The 24134-nt window shown below is 36.7% G+C and overlaps 1 protein-coding gene and 1 long non-coding RNA gene across 4 annotated transcripts in view; one reads left to right on the forward strand and one right to left on the reverse strand.

Moving 5' to 3' along the window:
* Positions 1-24134, forward strand: part of LOC124153501 — a 66815-nt gene that overhangs the window by 12702 nt on the left and 29979 nt on the right. The window lies entirely within an intron of this gene.
* The window catches only part of LOC124153499, a 64398-nt gene that overhangs the window by 5205 nt on the left and 35059 nt on the right, over positions 1-24134 (reverse strand). Inside the window, exons 2-10 of one of the 3 annotated variants that reach the window (XM_046526702.1) lie at positions 16969-17479; positions 15491-15628; positions 12741-13789; positions 12366-12483; positions 11215-11313; positions 9187-9325; positions 8244-8344; positions 6949-7239; positions 1054-1112 (exon numbers count right to left, since the gene is read on the reverse strand). In XM_046526702.1, coding sequence (XP_046382658.1) covers positions 1098-1112; positions 6949-7239; positions 8244-8344; positions 9187-9325; positions 11215-11313; positions 12366-12483; positions 12741-13789; positions 15491-15628; positions 16969-17388 — 2370 coding nt within the window. In that variant the 5' untranslated portion in view covers positions 17389-17479 and the 3' untranslated portion in view covers positions 1054-1097. Of the gene's footprint in view, positions 1-1052; positions 1113-6948; positions 7240-8243; positions 8345-9186; positions 9326-11214; positions 11314-12365; positions 12484-12740; positions 13790-15490; positions 15629-16968; positions 17480-24134 lie in introns of those variants that run through there. The other 2 variants (XM_046526703.1, XM_046526701.1) reach the window with 2 other exon arrangements.

The following is a 24134-nucleotide window of genomic DNA, read 5'->3' on the forward strand; positions in this document are numbered from 1 at the left end:
TGGCTATCATCACGTTCATTTTATTTAGTGTATTATGGAGCCTCAATCATTTACTTTAATATTAATAACTTTCATATGAAAATAAAGAGAATATTTTCTAGAGTAATTGTTGAATTTTGTGCGAAAAATCCACAGAGAAAAAATTCATCGCCTTGACCAGACAGATGAATGATTTTTTTTTCTCTTCGGATTTTTCGTAAAATTTGTGCATTGCAGGTGACTCAGTAAAGATATCACCGTGGCTAGTCCTGGTAATCTTAAATTGTTGATTTTGTTTTTAATCTCAAATACGAGAAGACCTGACAGCCCCTTAATTTTGCCCCCCCCCCTCCAGAAAAAATCCTGGATCCGCCCCTGGTGAGCTTCTCAACTTTTTCTATAGTTTAATTAAGGCACTATAATATTTCATTGATCGGTTTTTATGGAATTTTCAATCACTTCATACTTTTGCTGTATCAATGCCACCAAATTACCACCTTGAAGTACCTTTAATGCAATTTACTCATACATTAACCCTCTTAGTGCTATCCTTCTTCCTGGGTTACTGGCGAGAAATGCGGAGGGTATTTTCATAAAATGTAGCAACTTGGAAAAAAAAACAATACAAAGCTATTTTATTATATATCCATAAGCAGTTTTTTTTTAATTATTGAGGTTAAACTGGTTAATCAAAAAAAATATTTTTCCGTTTACTGAAAAAAAATATATCAATGTAATAAGATATAGCAAATTAGATAATGTACTATGTAAGAGCCGATATATCGGCCCGCCGCACTTTTCGCCCAACCAGCAAAAGCCGATATATCGGCCCGCCGCACTAAAAGGGTTAATAGATTTCCATTTACTGCCCATTAATAGTAGTGACATTTTTCATAACTTCAACCCCTTGGAGGCATCTATTTTGGGTTAATATCCACTTGTTTTCATAGGCTGAGAGTGAATGAGTTCATACAGAGCAGAGTACATGAGCAAATGATATGTTAAAAGCATGTATCTAGTACTTTTAGGCACAATTAGTAGGCTTAAATGATTAGTGATGCAACATAAAATTACCAAATTTTGAAGTGGCCCAATGTTTGATGAAGTGGTTAAGGTAATCAACAACAGACACCCTGAAAAATGATATTATTATCACAAAAAATGAATGGATGAACATGTTTATTATGGAAATATTTATAATCAAGACTTAAAATAAGTGAAAATTTAATGATTTAAATTGCCACCACCAAGAAAATGCTTTTCCTTTGATTAGTACAGATCTTAAGCTTTGAATTTTTATTCTTTCACCGCAGAATACACCTCTTAACTAGGTAATATGTTAATTTTATTCATCTAGTGACCAAAATAACTATGAATTAAGTATTAGTTTTGCATGTGAATTCTCTTTATTTAACCCTGTAAATTAAAACTGGATATTAATTTGTGATTTGGGTTTGGGGGAATACATATTACAAGTTTTAAACTTCAAAACCCTTAGCTCAGAAAATCAATAAAAAGAAAATCACCAATTTTCTGTAAAATAGATAGCTTTGTACAGGGAACATTAAAGCCCCTGGACTAAAAAATTGCCTCTCCACTAAGATCAATATTTGTAAAAATAATCCTAGTAATAATGAACACAATTAGTAGAATTGGTCTTTTTAGAACACTATTATCAAATATTAGCTATGAAGAAATGCATTTTGTTTAAGATCAACAAAAATACTTCAAATCAAGTAGGCATATGCATTATACATACTAGAATATGATTCCAACCAAATTCAAGGGGCTGAAAAATTCATTTCTCTTTGATCAACATCGGTAAAATTACTCTTGTTATAATTTATGTTTTAAATAAGCATAAATTGCTGACCAAACTGATTTTCCATGAAGTCTGGGGCAAAAAAAAAATACTTGTAGAAAAGCATCCATTTTATAATTTGTTAAGATTATACTGAATTATGATGTGCTGCAGAATCAGATTGTTGTATCGAATTATGTATTACTATCTGAAAGCGTTTAAATTGCATATTTTACCATCTAAAATTCACCACAAAACCTGGGTCAGGGAATCATAAAAAGTTTATGAAATTTTTAACTTATACTCAACAAAAGAGCTGCAACTGTGAGAATGATTGTGAAACTAGTAAATTGCTTTGATTTATTTCATCTTAAAGGGACTGCGAGCGCATAGATAACGGCAGCAGCTACCATATGTTCCTTATTCTCTGCACATGATCTCATGGTTATTTAGTGTATTTCACATTTGGTTAACAGTGCAGGTCTTAGAGAACAGTATAGCCAAATCTCAGCCCAGTTGTCCATCCTGACAGTATTGACCACCATGCATAACAAATTGTCAACATGTTATGCATGGGTTCCCACTATTTTTAAGTGACCTAATTTTAGCACATGGATATGACTTCATTTAGGGCATTTTGAGACTAAGAAAACAGATTTTTTCCAATTTATGAAAAATTATTTATTTATTGAATAAGGGCTGGCCTAATACACAGACCTAAATCGTAAGCTACATAAGTTAGCAAACAACTTTTTAACTAGAAAAATTCCAAACTTCCTAAAAGGAATGTATTTTCACTTAGCAAAATTTTGCTTCATCAAATCATTAATGTAATTTGTTTGTCAAGGTGAATAGGCTTTAGGAAACTCCTTGGGCACATTTCAAACCAGCACAGAGAGCTAGTTGCTGGAAATTAATTGAAGAAGATTAAGTACAAGATTTGTTGTCAGCTGCACAAAATAGCAAAAATATTTTTTAAAGCTTTAATTATAAATTGTATGGAAAGATATTTCATCACGCAATGCAGAGAACCTTTTTGTTTAGGAATAAATCAATTGGATAGTGCAGTTTGCCTTATTTTATGATTTTGATGAGCATAAGGTTAGTAGGGATCAACATAGTAAAGGAATATCTATAGGAGCCCATGCTGTCGACTAAATGTAGAACCCACTGTAGTTAATTCGCAACACCTAATAAGAATCTATTTCCCTCATGAAAATTCTCTTCAATGGTGTAATGCACTCCTGGACATCCAAAGGCCATGAGTTGGACAAATGGGTGTAGAAAATTGGGAATGAGAATCTAGATGATAGGTAATTGCTATCAATTATTTCTGCCCTCTTTGTGTATCTTGAAGGTGTGATTGTAGTTTAATGGTTAAAGACACTGTCCTCAAAATTTCTTATCCTCTTACAAGGGAAGTCCCTCAAGTGTCACCAACAGATGTTGTTCAAATTTTGCTGGGTGATGGGAAATGGATACCCATGAGATGTAGTTTTTGTTTCAGCCACCAATGCTCAATATTTTTTAGATATTATTGAAGGAAAGTACCATAAACCCCAAACTTTATGCTGCACGCAGCACAACAATGGACCCTTATGCATATATTATTGCTGGATGAAGATTACTGACGGTGTATTGTTGTGCTCCAGGATGCATACATTTAGGGGTTATGGCACTTTCCTTCAATAATATCTAAAAAATATTGAGCATTGGTGGCTGAAACAAAAACTACATCTCATGGGTATCCATTTCCTATCACCCAGCAAAATTTGAACAAGATCTGTTGGTGATATTTGAGGGACTTCCCTTATTAGTATGAATAAGTCAAACCAGGAGATGCACTCAAATTGTATTTATGCACCAACTTCAGATGAAAGAGAATGGCATGAAGTGGAAGATATGCACGGAGCCAAGAAATTATAAGTTTTCCAGGAATAAGAATTGCCATAGATAGGATTCCAGAATGTGATGGTTGAAAAGGGTTGCTTGCATTGAAAGACACAAGCATGGTGTGTATCATTCATTCACATGAATGAGTCATTGCTACAATATAAAGAGTAGAATTGCTATCTCTTATGACAAGCACAAATGTATTACACTTAAATAATAATGTGAGCAGCTGAAGTAGGTGAATTATAATGACATTCTATGCAAATGGAAAATTTGATCCTGAGAAGAAATAAAATCTACCACCAAGCAAAAAAAATACTCATTTCAGGCAGATGTTTTACCTTCATGCAATCATTCACATTGATGCAATTTAGGTATTTCATGCAGTTTCTTTATTCCAATCACATTTCACTTTATTTTAAACATCATTAATTTAAAAAATGCTGAGTTTATCTTGGCTATGTAGAAGTTGAATTAATCCATCATCAGAAAAGACCAGTCAAGAGGGAGGTATACTTATGCCCTCTTTTGTTTACGTACATTATAAAATTTAAGTGAAAATGAAATAATTTTGAATATTCTCACTATCTCTCTCTAATTACTCCCTTTATCTTTGCCACTAGACACCAAGTTCTTTTTCTATACAGTCATAATGGCCAACTGTGCCATTCAAAAAGTTTGAACATGCTGGGAAGTCAAGTCCAGGATTTTCTTCAGGAAAGGGATTGGGAGGGGTTAGGATGGTTCAAGGAAAAATTGGCAGTTTGAAATTGATGGGGAGACTATCCCTGCTTGTATCAAGAGGATCCCACACGGCTGTACACTTATTCCTACATCTTTTGTCCTTCCTTCTCATCAATTTTAAACTTTTGTCTTCTATAACTAATTCTTTATTTCCATTTTGTCTTTTATTTTGGTCAACCTGTAATTATATTTATTTTTATTCTAATTTAATGGAAACTCTTCCATATTCATCCTACTTGCAAATGAATGCCTATTTGTACATAATCCAATTCTATATTCTATAAAAGATTAGTTTCAAATATATGGGCTTTATCATTGAACCATATGAACAAGTTGTGTAAGGTTACTCAGGATTTCCACTATTCTATATGCCGGGAAAGCCTATGATCATTATGAACAAATTCCTTTAATAGTGAATGAAGCTTGATTGTGCTTGGCATGTACGGTTGGACATGATACATTGATTGAAGGCTTTGCAGCTTTCAGAAAAACTCTGTAAAGCTATGAAAATTTCGTGATCATTTTGTAGTAGGAGATTTTATTTCTGTTATGAACAATTTTGCAGGGGCTATGGTAAGTCCCTTTCCATAGGTAAACACCACTTTACGTAATTTAAATTCTTTAGGAAGTTCTCAAAAATCTCATTAACTTCATCAAAGAATTAAATGATTGGATTTCATGTACATACCATGACTCACATAATATGATTGTAAAGAACAGAACCATTTATGCTATACCTCTCTGACAGACCCAAAACTTAACATAAATTCTGAGTTTGCACAGAGGTACCTTCTCCCCCACCCTAACAATCTAAGGTGTAATGATGCTGGTGCATCCCGAAACCAGCAATTCTCCTTCCTTTCCCTGTTACTTAGCCATGACTGAAGCTTGATGACGTGTTAAGTTTGGGACTCATACATTGGACTGCATTTAGTATTCAACTGCATGATAGGTACACTAAATGGCACTCACAAGAAGAGGTCATGTACTTGACTCTGCCTTTATCAATGCCATATTTTTACGGCATTCGGAATGGCAAACACATCTCTGAACTGGTGGTGGTTCCATTGAATGGGCCATAGTTTGGCTATAATTAATTAATTTTTTGTAGTACTTTTAACAAGCCTTATATAATCCCAAAATAGCGTCTCTCTCTACTGATGAATCAGTTGGTATATTAGTTAGCATTGTCAACCCTCACCCAAGGGGCCAGGGTTTGGGGCTTCATCACGGCAGTAAATTTTGTACTTTTCATTTTGATCACACGGGAACAATTATTTCATTAGTTTAAATTGCAGCAAGCATAGGCATGAGAGAAATTTTTATATCATCATAATGGTGTTTAGTTATGTTTTTAAGTAGTTCACGTGATAGTCGACAACGCTAACCACTACACCAAACACGCTATTTTGGAATTATATGAGGCTTGTCAAAAGTACCGCTTGAAAATTAATAAATGACAGCCAAACTAAGGCCCTTTCAATGGAAACACTACCAGTTCAGAGATGTGTTCGCCAATCCGAATGCCGTAAAATATTCGGCATTGAAAAAGGTGGAGCATGGTACGAGACCTCTCCTTATCAGAGACAAACTACATAATTATCAATAAACCAACATCCCCCAGAAAATTGCCAATTCACCAATACCAACAGTTCCACCACAACAACCATTATACATTAGATTCCGGTTAATTGGGACATATCGAGACTTGTGCCCTTTGCCCCAATTAAGCGGCTGCCGCCCCAATTAGGCAAACTATCCTGTATATGGGCATAAAGAAATGTTGAAATGATAGAAAGAAGACTTAAGAATGTTTATAATGCTACATAATTTTATAAAACTATTAATTTGATTAATAAATCAGCGAGTTTAGTTAATTTATTATCATTTTTAAGAATTATAACAATTTAGCTAAAAATATTTTTCACAGCCTTGGGCGACGCTGAATGAATGTCTTTTACAAAGTCCTATTTAAGAAAAGTCCTATCCTCTTGCGGATATTATAACAAAAAGAGCTTTCAAAATAGGGCAGAACAGGAACATTTGTGAAAAATAAGAGTAAATCAAAGGAGGAAAAAAAAAAATAGTTTTCTGAAAAAAAAAAACATTTAATTTCTTAACGAGTATAGACTATGTCGCCGACTCATGGCCCAATAAAGTGGCATGCTGTCCCAATTAAGCAGAGAATGCTCTGGGATATTCCTCTATTGGGTTCTGTTCTTCAAGATCTGCCCCAATTAAGCGGCTACCCCAAGTAACCGGTGGACCCATTAAACGGAATCTACTGTACATGCTTTTATTGCTATTCGCCTTAAAATTCTCTCCACCTTTTTATACCCCTATTTTAACTTCTACTATGTGGTATATAATGACCTTAGTGAACTTGTAAGGTATGGGTAAAAATGTTTAGATTTCGAGAATTGTATTTTTTGACTTATTTTTTTCTTTTATTCCCCCTTTAGTTTTTTCAGCTGAGAAGTGTGAGCCATAAATTCCAGCTTCGGGCATCCCTACAGGGTTTAGGGACTTACCACTTTGCGAGAGTCTGGTGCCAGTTCGAGGGGCACTTTTCCATTCTGATTGCGATGAGCCCGATTGAATCCAGATTCCAACAGGCGTTTTAGGATCCCATTTAGAGTATTTGGCTCCCAGCACTCTCCGTAGGCCATTGCCACATGGAGAGGTGTGTTTCCTTTGTAGTTTTCCATACTTGCTGGATAATTTTTCTTATCAATCACATCACACAAAATCTCTATCAGAGCTAGGTCAGGTTTATCAGTAGCCAATGCAAAGTGGAGAGGAGTTGATCCTTGTTTACAATCCTTGAAGATAAAGATGCAAAATTTCAGTTGTTTTTCGTAGAAATGAAGGCATGCAGTTTACTTGAAGTTAAATGAATAAAGCTAATAAGATACATATGTATATGATAATGATATGATATACTCCTCAAATGACCAAATTTTTATGAGATTATGAGCTTCAGATTCCAACAGTCTTTTTTTAATGGCTAAATGGTTCACACAATGTTCAAAAAAGGACTTTTCACCATGATTTGTTTTATGAAAAAATTCCATGTCAAACAAATTATATTGATTCACAAATGATGCATATCCTCCTGAAAATCTCTATGGCTAAAAAGCAATGGGTTGTGATTATTTTGTGTATAAAAATACCAAGGAGGTTATGAATTTTAAGTATTTAAGTTGAATTTTAAATACATACTACAAAGCTAGACATGAAGGCAAGGCATTAGATTTCAACACTGAAACATTGTACCATTTGTATAGACGTTAAGCTATTCTGTGAAATCATGGAGTTTTGGTCAATATTCTTTATTAGCATATATATTTTATGCATCCCAAAGTTGAAGAATTGGCTACTGTAAGTGGAAAGAAAATTGTTTCCTTTTATTTATCGTGCATCTCCCATTCATTGAACTGAAAGTAATATGTATTATTTGCGACCATACTTGGTATCTCATATATTTTATTTTATTTTTGTTTCTTTTACATCAAGTTAAAATTTTAAAAACTTTTTATTTCTTCCTTTCCTCATTTGCACTCCATAAAGTTGGGAAAATTCGTTGCCCCTCCTGTGCCATCATAATTATGTAAGCATGTACCCTAATGAAATGGGTCAAAAGTTTTGGTTGGCATCTGATTTTATTAAATACTGCACTTCTAAAACTTTCATATGCCAGGGAAGGGTAACAGGGGGCCCTTACTGCGGTCATTGCCCAATAGACCCTAGCTATGTCACTGCTCACTGAGCAGTGCTCAGTCCTTGCCAGAATTTTATAATGCTTTCAGGATACCAAATTCCTTACCTTCCTTCTCACATCAGCTCCATGCTTCAGCAATACCTTCACCACCTTAAGACTGGATACCTGAGAATGACTTTTGACTGCAATATGGAGAGGACTCATTCCTAAAAATCAAGAGAAATGATTAAGAGAGGGGTGATTAAGATTATGTACAAAATTTCTCTGTACAGTAGACTCTCGTTAAGCCGAGCACATTTAATCCAAAAATCTGCATTATCTGAATAGCTCCAAGATGAAATTTTTTGTCCACTGTAACAGATGACCAACTATTAGGTTGTGTTGACTTAGGAGTGTTGACTGCTGAACTTGTTAGTCAACAGTGTGGTGCCTCTAAGAAGTGGCAGGGCAAGTACAGTATTGTCCAATTAGGCAGTCCTATGCAGTGGGTATGCTTGTGATTCGTTCTTCCGTTTCAAACCAGTGTTTTACTATTATTCTGGCTTATCCAAACAATCAAATAATCTGAATGAGGTAAGGTTCCATTCCAATTTTCGAATTACCAATTCCATTCGGTTTCCAATTTCAATCCGCTGCCCCATTAAAAATGAATATGCCAGGCTTATATTGCAAGCCATTTTTTTAAAAGCTAGTTATCAGAGCTAATAATTTTATGATAAGCTTTAATTTTTCCGGCACATTTTTTTCATATTTTAAACTAAATCCCTTTTCCAAAATATATACCTGGTCACTAACATTGAGGGCAAGGAAAATTAACCAAGACACATTTCCTCTCCCTTCCCCATATATATTGAGTATTTTTAGGGATGAACTAAGGTCTCACACTGATTTGAACCCTTGATTCTTCAATTATTAGCCCAAAAAAGCCCACTTCACCTTCATATTTGCCCTTCTTCCTCAAAATATCATGAGAAAAAATTCAATGACAGCTGTCTGCACAAGATATGAAAGAGATAGATAGATAGGAGAAAAGACATGAAAAACTTACCTTCATCATCATCCATATTCACATTAATGCACTGCTTTCCTTGCTCATTTTTTAGTGACAGTAGTTCATTAATAACTTCGGCACACTTATTTCCTTCTTTGGACAGGGTATGAATGATTGTAGAACCATCTTTATCCGGCTGAAAATAATACATGCACACCAATTAAAATTTGTCTTATTTGTTCGGGTTGGACTATTATGCATTTGAAAATTGTAATTAATTGGTTGGTTCGGAAAAATACATGGATATATACTTCACCCAGTGGACAACACCAGAAGCACAAGCAAATATTATATGAATCGATAGAAGAGTAAGGAAAGGGATAGGATCACTTAACAGAAAATGGGTAATGAAAATGGCCAAGTGGCAGATGAAAGAAGCCAGAAATCAGAGGGTAAAAACGTAGTCTGCCTGTGAATAAAACTCAGACCCTACCTATTGCCAGTCAAATGCTTTTCAAGTTGCCTTATCAGGACACTTACTTTTACCATGATTTTGGTGGGGATTGAAAGAATAGAATTCCCCCTTACCAAGGCCAAAAGAAGAGACCATTAGATGACATCAAGGCAGCTCACCACTCACCAACATAGAGACATGCATTAGACGTGGAAACAAATTCTGCCACAATGGCTTATTATTATAGATATATTGTTTCAGATTGTGACTAACAATAAGTCATTTTCATGGTGAAAAGTATGGACATTGTAGTGACTTAACTATGCTCAATGGTGCTTACCTATTAGAGTCCAAGAGCATGTATGCTAAGTATCGCACACTTCATTTTGAAAGGCAACCACCACATGGGTAATAATCAATTAAGGGTAATCGCAAAAACTTGCGTCTTTGCCTACTGTTTATCGTTTGACATCCTGCATCAATCCTCTAACAGGCTAACAAATTTTGAATCTGATATATATTGTTACGATTTGACACCTACCTACATCTTTTTTTTCCAAGTAGTGACACTGCTGTTGTGTACTTCTAACAGCTACAACTCAGCGGCCACTGTTGCTTGTGCATTGAAGAGCTGTAACGCATTAAATGTGGAAATAAGCCACGCAGGGATCTTTCTGAATGCAGTCCCAGGGATTTTTCTATATTGTTGTGTTGCACGTTTCTCAAGTCTAGAATACCCTTCGGACAGGAAGTAGTGTGTTATGCCCCTACGCAGGTTTTACAGTCAGCAAGAATTCCCTGGGATTCTCTTTATCTGGTAGATAACAGAATTTTTCAAAAATGTAGGAGTTCTGTAAACTGTGTGGTATGCATAGGACACTGCTGCTCTTCCAAAAAGTCCAAGCAGAGAAAATGTGTTCATTTTAACCACAGCGTATCAGCACTTATTACGCTTTACTTTTGGTAACACAAAGTATTTTGCACAGCTAGTTACTATTCTGTGGATTAGTTAGTTGCCTTAAGTGTTTCTTCCAGGTATTTCAGAAAATTTAACAAGAAGCAGTATGGGAGCATGATTAGGTTTTTGAATACAAAATTAGGCATGCCGAAGTATGTTTTCCATGTATGCTCTTTGGCAATAGTGACCAGACTACTGGCTTTAAATATTCGTCAATTATTTTTAAACATTGTGTTTAGCTGGCCTTACATATTATCATTTTTTTTTCAATTTTTTTTTTTAAATAGGGAGGGGGGGAAGAGTATCACTCCCTCTCTATCCATCACTTAGTGGCAACATTCAACATTTCCACATACGTATTTCATTGTTAGGATGGGGCTGAGGACAGTGGCATAGCTATGGTCCAGACCCGTCCTACCCCCCTCCCCCCCTAAGTATAAAAACACATTTACTTTGCTTCATAGAAGAAATCAAGATATAGAAAAATCATGAATCTACTTAGTACCCTGTTTTTTTTTATTTCCCTCTGGTTTTGGACCCGTAAACAAAATTCCTGACTACCCCACTGGGTAAGGAGGGGTCAAGGGAAGTCAGCAAATAGCTCATTTTCTACACCAGCCACCACTATTACTACTGTGAAAAACAAACACAGAGTTAATGAAAGTATTATTACCTCATTCAAGTTGATTCCCACATCATTCATTGTCTCAGCTATGTATTTAGACAGAAGAGGATCTTCATGTTTTAACACACTTGCCAAGAATAGAGGAGTCTGAAAAAAAGTTAATGAAAAAATCATCCATTGTTCACTATGCACAAGGCTATAATATGTGCTTTTTGCTTTAGCAGCAAGAACCGTATAAATTGTTAATATAACTTTTGATAAAACTTCCCAATGTTCCCACACCTTGCAACTTTGGAAAGAAAGTATTTGTGCAGCTACACAAGTGTGTTGCTGAAGACATTATTTTGCTGGCAATAATACTTTAACGTGGAGACATGAAAACCTGCTGCCTGAGCATGTAGAGCAATTGGTTTTTCTGCATGAAAATTTGAAAGGTTCAAATATTACATTTACGTATAAAATCTTACAATTGTACAAATATCTTTATTGAGGGTTCTTCTGAGCAGTTTGGATACATACATTGATGGCACATTAATAGAGATTAATTCATTTCCATTGTGCTTATCGATGGCTAAGTTCTAACAACACGTACATATCTAAAAAATTCCAACTTTACAGGCGAGCAAAAACTTTATTAATTTTTTCTAATTTTAAGCTAAAATTAGAAACTAAAAACTCATAAAACTGAAAAAGCAGCATACACTTGCCAGCAAAGAGTTGTATTTTGCTTGAATTCTATTTTTAATGTTATTACACTTTGTTTAAGATACCTGTGTCAAACCGACCAAATTTTGAGATACATGTTGTTAGAACTTACAATTAGCCATCGTTATGGAACCGTTTAAGACACATTAATTTTCATTTATCTCCTTCTTGTGACTCAATTACCGTCAACGTCCCTCATTATATTTCCCTTTCTACATCAAGCTAAGCTTTCAAGATAGAAAATTCGCAAGGGGATTGAAAAAAAATGAGAATATGTTTGAGCATGCAATGTTGTATTGCCTAGTTCAAGAATTACCATACTCGACTCGATACTTGCGAGTAGTTTTCAACTCGACTCGATACTCGACTCAAGGTCAAAAAGTACCACTCACACATCCCTAAAAACTAGAATGTAAAAATATGCGGATAATTCATGGAATACACTTATATAATACACTGGCGACTCTAAGCATTGAAAAATTCTCAGTACTTACATGCCCAAGCTTATTTTTGGTGCAGAATACTTTTGGTACATCTCGACACCTTTCTACCATAGCAAATATTTTCTCATCGCTGTATTCCTTAGGATTGGAGAGAATGATGCTGAAGTTCCTGGAAAAAGAAAAAAAATGATCTGAATTTTTAGAGCGTAACAATCTGTCGTGGGAACAAAATTAAGTGCCATGCAATGATTATATTGTACCTTACTCAATTGTGTGAGGAAAACCAATATTTAAGTTTTGGAGTGTGAACAATTAACTTTTTGCAATGTACGCAGGTTCTTAAAGGATGACCGAAAGAAATATGCACTGATCGCATGTATTTGAAGGAACTCAATGCAACTCTTAAGGAGGGCTTTTTTTACTTACGTGTCTCCATCTTCATCAACGCGTGATATTTCCTGATCATTACGGGCTTGAGCTTTAGCATAGAGCATCTGTTTTTTCTTGTCACTGCATCTGGCGCTGAATTGCTCCCTTGCAGTCCCTAGGGGGCAAGCTTCTTTTCTTGGACTGCTAACTGCTATATTGCAGTTCACTTGTTGTCTGAATGTATTTTGAACTTTGATATTATCCACCAACTGCTTGGGCCTCTCGTCAGGTGTTGGTTTGGGTAGTAGAGGACGATATCGAGGGGTGCTTGGGATACTTTGGATTGGGATTGGTTGAATCGTCACAGGTAAAATGCTGGCCACAGTAACACTGCCATTGGGCAAGTTCAGTGGATGGTAGCCAACCTCAGATGAGGAGCAAGCTTGCGAGCCACTATTAATCAATTCCTGCATTATTATCTCTTCCAACCTTTTATCTGCTGGAGGCTCGCAGAGAATCTCCTCTAAATTAATATCCGAGGCATGGAATGGTTCTTTTCCCATTGGTGGAGTTGGTGGTGGGTACATGTTATTGCTGCTTTCATCACTGATGTATCCACTTGAGGGTACGTTTGGTGACAAAATGGGAATGTTGGGAGAGTAAGGGCCTGGTGGCGAACCAGATGTATCTGAATTTGGGGACATCCTGGGCACGACCTGCGGAGACGAAGCAGGTGACAAGTTCCCATATGAGCAGAATACACTTTGGTCATTTGTCATTTCTGGTATGTTTTGAAGCTCACTCGTCTCATTTGTACTTAGATAGCTTTCCTGCAAGTCTTTGAGTAATAGATTACATGTCATGGGATCACTGGTAACTTTTTTAATGATATCCATGGTTTTGTTGTCGTCTAGATTACATGGTTCTTCATATTTTGCTGGGCAGTAATTTTCAGGTTTTCCAGGGCTAAGAGCTTCAGGTTTTCCTGGGCTAAAAGCTTCAGGTTTTGCAGGGCTGAGGACTGCCTGTTGTGAATCAGGGCACTCATAGACTTCACACGGGTAGTGGGTGATATCGCAGTTGAAGTGACTGTGGTCATTTTGGAGCTGAAAAGAGGAGAGCAGAGTTTTAGTCTCAGCATCTCGTGAAGAAAGCACTATCTCTCTCATATCCACTATTTTCTTTTAATGTTAATGATAGTTATCACCCATGGCAGTAGTCTTTTGCTATTTCTTTCTTTCATGCAGAAATACTTAGCGAATTTCCTACTGAAAATCATATGTTCCTCTTCATCACTGCATCAGATTTTTGTTATTAAAGCATGCTATGATGCAAAAATTAATATGTGCAGAAGAGAAACTTTTTACATCATGAATACTTCTTTGATTGAAAAAAGCCCTGGCCATACAGTTTTACAGGCTGCTATTATGTTTTGTGCTGCTAATCACAGGCTATTTTCTGGTTTGAGCGAACAACATTCTGCCCTCGCATGTGCCCCTGTCCCCCCCCCCCCCAGTGGCGGATAAAGATGAGGGATGCACGCCCCCCGCCCCCTTGCGGGTCCGTTCCTATTGCCGAACATTGCAAAACCACAACTGTAACTTTTTTATATCACAAGATGGAATTGTCTTTTTCATGTGTATAATCACTTTAAATAAAATTTTCTTATACTCTGCCTGTGACTTGATCATTTTTTATTACGATAAAAGTAAAGACAACTCAAGATATATTTTGCGCCCCCCTTGAGTTTTTTCTGTATCCACTACTGACCCCCCTCCCCTTAAATCTGCCCATGCCTGGGCGTGTGGTACCAATTAGGTCTCTGTTATAATCATTGAGATCGTGATAAGTGTTAAAGATGTAAATTTTTCCGTAAAAATGTTTCTATCTGGTTCCTAATAATATCAGAATTTTAAAGAGAATTTGTTTGGGCTGATATTTTATTTTGTGCCGCTAACCACAGGCACATGGGCGTACCCAGCCCATGTGCCAGTAAATTTTGATAGTAAATTGCTGTCAGAATTTCCTTAAAATTTTGGTTTCATTAACCTTTTCTGTGCAAAAAAGTTACTTGAACGACCACGGCTAGTTTCCTCCCCCTTCTCCATCCCCTAGTTTTGATTCTGGGTACCCCCATGCACAGGCAGAAGGCTATTGCATCACAATTCATATTTAATGTTATTGAAGAGAAGATAAATGTTATCCACTAAGTTTATAGTTTATTACTCCAATTTTTCATTATCAAATAGTGACAATTAACTGTGTTTGAAAAACCAGTGTTCTATGACAGCAATATTTTTTGAAACTCAGCCTTTCAGTATCGTAGTGATGCAGTAGATTTGCATGCATTAATGTATGCTTATTGAGTAGTGAGAGTCAACTTCATGAGGGTTTCAACACACATTTCTATCACTCCTTTGCATAATCAGCGACGTCAACACAGTTCAAGTCAGTTTCATCACTAATCATATGCATGCATGTCATTGGTAGATAAGGAAAATCATTTGCATCAGCAATGACTTTAATATGGAGGGGTGATTATAAATATATATATGTGGTGATTCTAATGTGGATGTGAGTTATTTTTACAAATCTAAAATAAAATTATTACATAAATCAATTCTTAAAGAATCATTTGATGCATACTTTAGTTACTTTTTGGGATGGTAAACTATGCCAATAGTGTAAGTCGATAATTATTGCATTGTACACTCTTTCATTAGCTTTGGCTGAAAATAATGCTAGCTTTCTATTTTAACTCACTTAATAAAATATGAGTAGTGTGCCTTATCATATGCAATACTTACTGGAACACAGTGATTAGTGTTACAATTCAATGCTGGGTCTACAGGCAGGCAAAATGGTGGAGGGCAAACACCTGGACTAAGCTGTGTTTGTGATGGTTTGCATATTATAAGTCCTCCATTGCTAAGGGAAGTATTTCTCTGAAATATAAGCGAAGATTTAAAATACCGTGTTTGCATGCATAAAAGTACAGAATGACAAAAAACACCATTCAGGGGAAGCTTAATTGATTGCTTTGAGGGTGAGGGACGATTCATTACTTGCTGGCATGAAATACCATGCAGTAATTATGTATTAACAAGTGGCTTTAAGATACACATACTAATATTATTTTTAAGCATTGTTTGTTCAGCTGGCTACCTTAAAAATTACCATCTTTTCAATTTTCTAGAAATTACAGGGGGAAGGGGAAATCTACTCCTTAATTAGTCACTGACAACTCGACTCCATTTTACCCCTTCATGCCACTTCTGTCACATGAAAATATTTAAATTTTATGAATTTGCTGCTTTTGTAATTGATATTATTAGTAATACCATTACTTTACGTTCTAGGAGTACATATTATCATAATTTCATTTAACACTAATGAAAATTTTAGGATTTTAATTCACAAATAGTTCAAATTAAGAAACATTGGGAAATGATACCCATCATAATAATTTGTAAAATTGTCTTTTTAGACTATACTTGCCACTGGATCCAAGAATTGTTTAGAAAGCATTTGGCTGCATGTTAATTCAATGAAATTTAGAAACATTGGGAAATGATACCCATCATAATAATTTGTAAAATTGTCTTTTTAGACTATACTTGCCACTGGATCCAAGAATTGTTTAGAAAGCATTTGGCTGCATGTTAATTCAATGAAATTTATTGTAAAACTTAAATTCTTTTTTTGAGATAGAATTAAGAACTATAGAAATGCCCTTCAAATTAGATGAAAAATATTGGATATGCAGCTGTGAGATGAAATTGGCTGTATATACAGGCTGTACCTATGTGTTTGGAGAAAGTATATCACAAGGCATTTTCTTAAAGGTAGGCATGGCCTTTTATAAACATCATTCTTGCTTAGTGCTTAAAGTTACAAGTTATATAATCACATATGTACTTGGGTAGGCTTTCTTGGTTTGGTATGGATTCAGATGGATTGGTTTCCGGGATTTTCACAGTTTTTGTCCATTTCCTTAGATGAAAGGTTTGCCAGCATTGAAGATGACATTTTCAGGTCATTGAAGTGTGAGTGTTTTAGTCAGTCTCCCTTATATTCACCCATCACAGGCAGAAGTGCAGTGGGAGAAGAGACAACAAACAATTCCAACAGAGAATATGGATGAATATTATTCAATGCATGGAAATAGAGTCCTTTGACCCAAAATGGAAAGGAAAAGAAAAGGAGAGGAAAGGGGGACCAATGTGAAGACTCCCAAATGCCAGAAACCACTGCTGAGGCGAATAAATAATAAAATTGATGATACCTGGGGAGCAACGATGTAAGGAGTTGCTGTGATCCTTGACTGTGTTGTAAAACCTTTCCTGTCAGGACCTCGTGCACATAACTCTCCTAGTTGCTCCTCTTCCTTTGGTTTATCTTCATCCTTAACTTTGGATGTTTCCTTTTCCTTAGCATTTTCTATCTTCACGTCGGATTTTATGTTAAGCAACTGGGCTTCCTTGTCCTTGGTCTTAGCTTCAATTTTGATGTCTTTCTTGAAATTATGGGCTTTATCCCTTTCATTTCTTTCCTTTGTTTCACTTTCCCTAATGCCATTAGTCTTTGATTGCCTTGACTTATCGATTGTGAGTTTTGCAAAAGATTCAGCAAAGTCGTCTCCATTCTTCACCGCCACATCCTCCCTTGGTAAGGGAGTGTGGTGAGGCTGCCTCTCAGCCTTCATCTTTGGCCGATTTTACTGCAAGTCCTCGTGTTTTCTTCTCTTTTCTCCACAAACTGATTTTTTTCAATGATGTGTGATCACCCTGCCATTCCTGAAGCAAGAGAAAACAAAGAAAAATTAGAAACAGTTTTACTAACACTAAAGTAATACATATCTTACTAGCAAATTTTATTTGTGTATACAATTGTGATTATTAATTCCATAAACATGTCTCGCTTCAAACTTTTCCCAAGCATTATTTCATTGTATTTTGTTTTTCATCATCATTAACGCAAGAATAAGACTGAACATTAGACACTGAAAGGCCTCCCGGCATTGCTCTCGGAAGGATATTATCCGGAGAAGTGGGAAACTTAGAACTTTGATTTCATGATGATATAGGATTTTTATGTTATCTCTATGTGCATGCCAGGAGGTCACCTGGCAGGATATTCCTCTACAGAAGTTGTGTGACGTGACGTAACAAACAATAATGAGAAAATGATGCAAAGGCCGCGTCGGTCGCAACTGAAAGTAGCACTACAAGGTTTGGGAGTATGAGATGCACCGACACACAGTTGTGGATACTGGGGGAGGCTGAAGGGGCCATTTCCCCGTCACCTGTAGACCCTATTCTTCATTACAGGAATTTCATTAGGTAGGTGTCGAATAAGGGGCAGGAAGCCGATAACGGTAATGCTTAGAAGAAGCATCTGCTATGCTCAATTTGAAAACATGGGTGCAAAATTACTCAGTGTAAAATACAAATTCATAGATAGTGATCATCGAAGAAAGGGAGGTAAACAAAAGAGCATGACGATCCATCCCCTACACTCCCTTCAGGAAAAAATATCATTATCCATGCTTCCTCATGATTTCAATTTTGCTCATGACATACATGGTACTTTTGCTTTTTTTCATTGAAATGATATGTGTAAATATTGGCAACCATGTTTCTGTTTCTCCGCCACTTTTTGGACTTGGGCATTTGCAGGGTGTTGTTCGCTACCATTTACACTCTTGTGAGCCTCCTTCCCTCAATGAAGGCTCTTGCCGAATGAGTAAATGAAGCAGATTTCTAATAATGTCACCAGCTCGTGAAAAGTGGGTGGAAACTTTCATGGTTTCTTACTTTATACTTAAGAGCAAATGGTTGAATAAGGAAATTAGTTTTTTTGTGGTAACTAACTTATCTTTCCCTTCCATCAACCGACTTCTTTTATTGAATCATGATTGAGGGCCTGACTGAGATGCTACGCCACTGGTCAGTGAGCAAGGCGTCCCTCACTGTAAAATGGGTTTGGGCATTAAAATTAGGATGATAAATAACGTGCCTCTTAGGCTTCATTTGTCATGGTGCACTACATTTTAGCATTTGATATTTTAACATTAGTGCCTTAAAATCCTAAATGCTTGCAAGACTTAAGTTTGAGAACAATGCTTCAGTCAGTCCTCTCCTTAAATTTGCACTTTTTTAGGCTGACACTTCAAAAGTGTAAAAATAGATTTATTTTTGTCAAAAAATATTGGTCTCTATCACCTGAAAACTGTAAGAGATAATGTGAATACCTATTTTAAAATGCACTTTTAGGATGATGAATGATCGTGAGCACGATGCTCTTTGCTAATGTCGTGAATAGTAATTTCTGAGTTGCCATTTTCTTCTCCATTTTATGCAGCATGTTTTAAGTTCATATTTTATATCTTTCCAGTACATTTTTAATGTAAGGAAACAAGAACTGTGACAAGTCTCAGAGGCGCATTTTTGCCTTCAGTGGATACAGATCTGACAGTGAGACTTTATATAGAGTCCAATGGACCATTGGCTTAACTATGGGGGGGGGGGGGATGAGAGGATAGATTCCCCCCCCCCCCCAAAGCCTCAGAGAAATTTTAAAAAATATTTGAAACTATTGTCTTTTTGAGATACAATTACTGCATCTGATTAAAAGTTAACGATAATTTATTAATATCATAGCAGTAAGTCATTTGAGATATTGAGATGAGTCATTTTTCAAAACTTTTTCTGGGGGAGAAGAAGTCATGAATTTGATGAATCACAGCATCATGAATGTAAATTTCTGTTGACACCCCTAGTTATACCTTATTCCTTATTTCCCCGTGAAACTCGGATCAATATGTCCGTCAGCGACGCTTGTGGCGACTTATGTAAACTCATTTAAATACACGGTGGCTGACAACACATTTAGAGGCCGACTGGAGTATCCTCTTTTGTAATATTCGCGGGAAAAAGCCTGCTTCCATTGATGGGTCTGATTTGTTAACTACGACGAATGCGTTTGTTTTCATGGTGTTCCTTTTTTCGTCTCCAGTGAGTTTAATACTCGAAAAGAATAAAAATATCAGAGTTTTTCATAAAATTTATTTATTGGTATATACTTCGACAACAGTTTCCATTTCCGTAATAATACGTAAATCGACACTTCAGTGTTGGCTTCACTTTTCGATTGTTACGCAACCATCATGCGCCTATATGTTTGTAGTGAGTCCTGGAGCCATATGATCAATGAAAAAATGACTCCGCGGTTAAGGAGAGCGATTTCCGTTAGGAGGTTAATTTCCAATTATATTAATTAAATTATGAATTGAATTGGCTCTATTGCTGCTAGTGAACCGTGCGGTATCAATAATGCATACCTATTCTCATTTCAAACGGAGTGAAATCCGATTTTATATCGGGAACCCGTTTTTATTTAGCCTCTTGCTCTCGGTGCGGGCTGCTCTGAAAGTGACGATGCGCGAGTTAAATAGGGCATGCGGGTCTAAAGGCCACCTTAAATGTGCGAATCGATGAAATGAAAAAAACACGATCAGTATTTTTTTTTATTTACTTAGCAGTTCTTTTTTACCCTTCGGCAAAATGCAGTCGAGCGTCAATTCTTATCTATCCTGAAGTCATGGATTTAGATCCGGAGTCTCCAAAATACGGCTCACGGGCCTTATCCGGCCCACGCACTCGTTTCAAGTAGCGCTCGTTTAACTCTGTGAGACGCCGCTAGGAACTTTGCAGCGCTGTACTGCACTTCAAAGTCGCCTTCAACTGTTCGTAAATGAGAAATACGCCACCGGATACTTAAGTAGACGTTGGTATCGAATACTTCAGTCATCGGCAAATTTTCTATCCTGCCCGCGGGGCGATTCGGAACTTGGAATTCGGCCCTCGTGGCCTAGTAAATTAGAGACCCCTGATTTAGATGATTCGGTCGAGGCCGTAGGAATCTGTTTACGAACGAGAAGTTTTCACTGAGGAATTTCCGCGAGCAGTCGTCTCACACATGACGCACACAACGCTCGGAACCGAATCGAACGGATATAGGGTGCTTTCCAATCACGTATCTGCGCTGATCTGTTTGAAACTGTTTAGCTCAGAGCGTGTTCCAATCGCACCTGTGACGTCATCTGCGCTAAACAGATGGGAACACATCCTGCACCGTTGTTCGTCTGCGCTAGCAGACAAAACTAATGATGGCGGGAAAATATATTGCTGACGGAAAATGAATTCCACCATCTCAAAGATAAGTATGATGATCATTTGAGAATAATAAACTATAATTTGATCTGTATATGTATTACATAAGTTTAATTAAGCTCGTAATTTGGGAAATATAATATTATCTTCGTCAAACGTAATGATTGATATAACATGAGCAAAGGACGATAGCAAGAGGAGGCTAGTCGATTTTCTAGAGAAATTGTCCTTATCAAAAAAATTAGAAATGGAGAATGTAAGCTATTAAACTAAAATGTTATATTGCTTAGATTCTAAGCAGATTTATTTCATTAGCTTACATGGATAGCGGACGTATTATATACCAAATTTCCTTTAACGTTCATGTGGCGTTAATTCTATTCCATTAATTGTAATTCAGTACCGCAAAATAACTATAGAATCGGCAGATTTATAATGCACTGTTAACATTTTTTTACGGCTTTACCTGCGTGATATGGATTATTAATTATTATTGTATGTGTATCTCAATCCAGAAATGCGAAATGAAGTATAACTGGTATAACTGCCGGCACAGTAGCGGTTCGGGAGAGATAATTATAATTAAGTAGCGATAGTTCCATAGTATTTTATTCCAATTAATACTTACTAGTGCTTATATAAATACAAAATGATATAGACGAACATTTATCATCCTTCTTGATTGATCATGTGGCGAAGGTCAGTTCAAAAGCTACAGGTCATTTGAACATTCAACTTTTGCCGCCGATCGGTCCACCATTTGTAAACACATCAGCGCAGATCGTTCCAATCGTCTGTTTCTTTGTGCGCTAATGTGTTTCAATCTGTTGCGATGTGAGCTAATCTGCGCAAGGTGATTGGAAAGCACCCATAGTCTCATGTTACATGCCCTGCGACTAAGCCTCGGCAGACGTTCTACGACTTTGCGATGCGTTTTGCTTACGAATTTAAGAACACTGCCAATATGTTTACATAAGTTTATGAGCTTATAAAAGATTAATTTAATTAGTACACGGCAACTGTCTCTTGTTTCCATATGATTTTTTTCTGTAGCGCCTTGTCTCCCAGCGTTAGTGTTTCTTTTCCTATATTTGCTTATCGGGCCTGTGGTCTTAGGTTGTTATAATTGAATAACACGCACAAAAGCTTTAATTTTGATAAGATACACAGGAGCCTTGAGAGACGCAGCAACGTGGTAGATGATGGGCTGGATAAGATGGTTAGATGATAATGCAAGTTTTTGAAAGAGCAAAGGCAATCAGGTAGTCGGTGAAGAAGAAAAGTGATAATGAGATGGAGAATTTTCGTTCTGATCTTCATGAATGGGATGAAGGGAGAGAAGACTGATATTATTACGCGGAAGAAAGAAATGGGCCCTTCGAACATGGGCCAGCGGCCACGAAACCTTAGCTTAGGTGTTCCTGCTCCCATTTGAACCTACCTTCTCTACTGAATTACCCTCTAGTAATTAAGTCCTCTTATATGGAGTATGTTTAATCCTCGCAGCTTTGCGGGTTCATTATTTTCCTGCGGGGAAACCTAAGCCCCCGACGCCGAAGTTTAGGTAGCTTTGCGTGTTGAGAAAGGGCGTGTCCTGTTCGGGTCTTCCATTCAGCCTCTCCGTGGATTACCCTGTCCTACCAGGAAAATATACATACATCTCCATTTTTGTATGGGTTTTTAGATAATGGCAGCTTTCACGCTGGTAAACATCGAGCAAGCTGAAACGTCCATTCATGGATACGAACATCCTCTTAGATCCTGCGCTTGCATATAACAACGCCCTCGTTTTTTTCCGAAGAACATGCTTAAAATATGATAATACCAATATTCGACGAAAACAATTGAGGCATTAAAACTCCATATTATTTTTTTCAATTATATTTCACACACATTAAGCAGTAATTGTTTAAAAGCCGTATTTCAGATACTGCGCTGAAACGTACGGTCGCCATCTTCCTCATTTTGTGATGTCAGCATCCCTTGCCGACACTATCAGCAAGCGCAAAACACGACATCTATTGCGAGTAAATGTACTGGTTAGAATAGGAAGATTGTGGAGAATTACAAAGAAACAAGATTTCGGATTTCTTAATGCGGAAACTTCAGCCTTGAAAGATCATACTCGAGATGCATCGATGCTCGATCACAACAAATCCAGCCCCTTATCCCAACTTGGCATTCAGGAGGGTGCAGCATGATAGCTGAATTACATTTTCTAAGGAAATATATTTCCTTCGAAAGCAAAATTTAACTCACCTGGTGTTATTCTATGATTTTAAGTACCACCTTTGTCGAACACAAGTAAAGACTCTGGTCGGATAATTCAGCAGTCTGTCAAATGAAATAGACTTATCATTCTTGAAGTAATCGTCATCATACCTTCACCAGTTAACAAAAAATGACGTCGAGGGGTAACCTATGGTATCGAGTTGGGAAAAATAACAAACTTTGGCCAGTAATCAATTAATGTCTCTCGAGTAGAGTAATCATTGAACGAAAAAAATAATAATAAATACCAACGTTTTTATAATCACTAAAAAAAATAGTTCACACGGCAGAGTGTATCTTCGCTATCGCGCACGAGGCACGTGAAATGCGATTTTATCGCGTTCTCATCGTATCTTTGAATGTTTTCCGATAAAAATTTCCAGAAAAACCCCCTCCTCAGAAAAAAAAGCTGTGACCTGGTTAATTGAGAAAATCGCATTACGAGGAGAGGCCGAAGTTATTTTATTTGCCTTCATCGATACTTCTGTATTAGAAATATATTTATAAAGCGCTGCATGTAATCGGAAGATCCGGTTCAATTCCGGATTAGCCAAATGATTTTTTTCATTGCGAATTTCATCCTTAGCGTATAAATTCCTCCCTCCAAGTGCATAAACGGGCACACCCCTCTTTACGAAAGAGGGGTGCTCTTTACGAATGAATCGAAGTGGCACTACGCTCAAGTTTTTTACCCGACCACTGGTGTCACACGGTTGCTTACTTCGTCAAGCTTCGTAAATATGATCTCCGCTCTATAAAGCGCTGTGATATGTTATTTACTACTTGTTCCGACGGTATCGAGCGTTTTATTATCATAGGTCTTAAACGTATTCGTAAGCTGTTAACTTGGACAGCACACGTTTGAGAATAAATACCGTCATGCTCTTTGTTTTAAGCCATGAAGCGTTGCGCTTTGTCTTGTTAGCTTTATGATTGAAATCATATTGGAATGCTGAGGAAAATTTTGTGGTTTTATACAAACGGATCAGAATTTTTTTCTTAGAAT

Source organism: Ischnura elegans, chromosome 2, assembly GCF_921293095.1.
Source record: "Ischnura elegans chromosome 2, ioIscEleg1.1, whole genome shotgun sequence".
Lineage (NCBI taxonomy): Eukaryota > Metazoa > Arthropoda > Insecta > Odonata > Coenagrionidae > Ischnura > Ischnura elegans.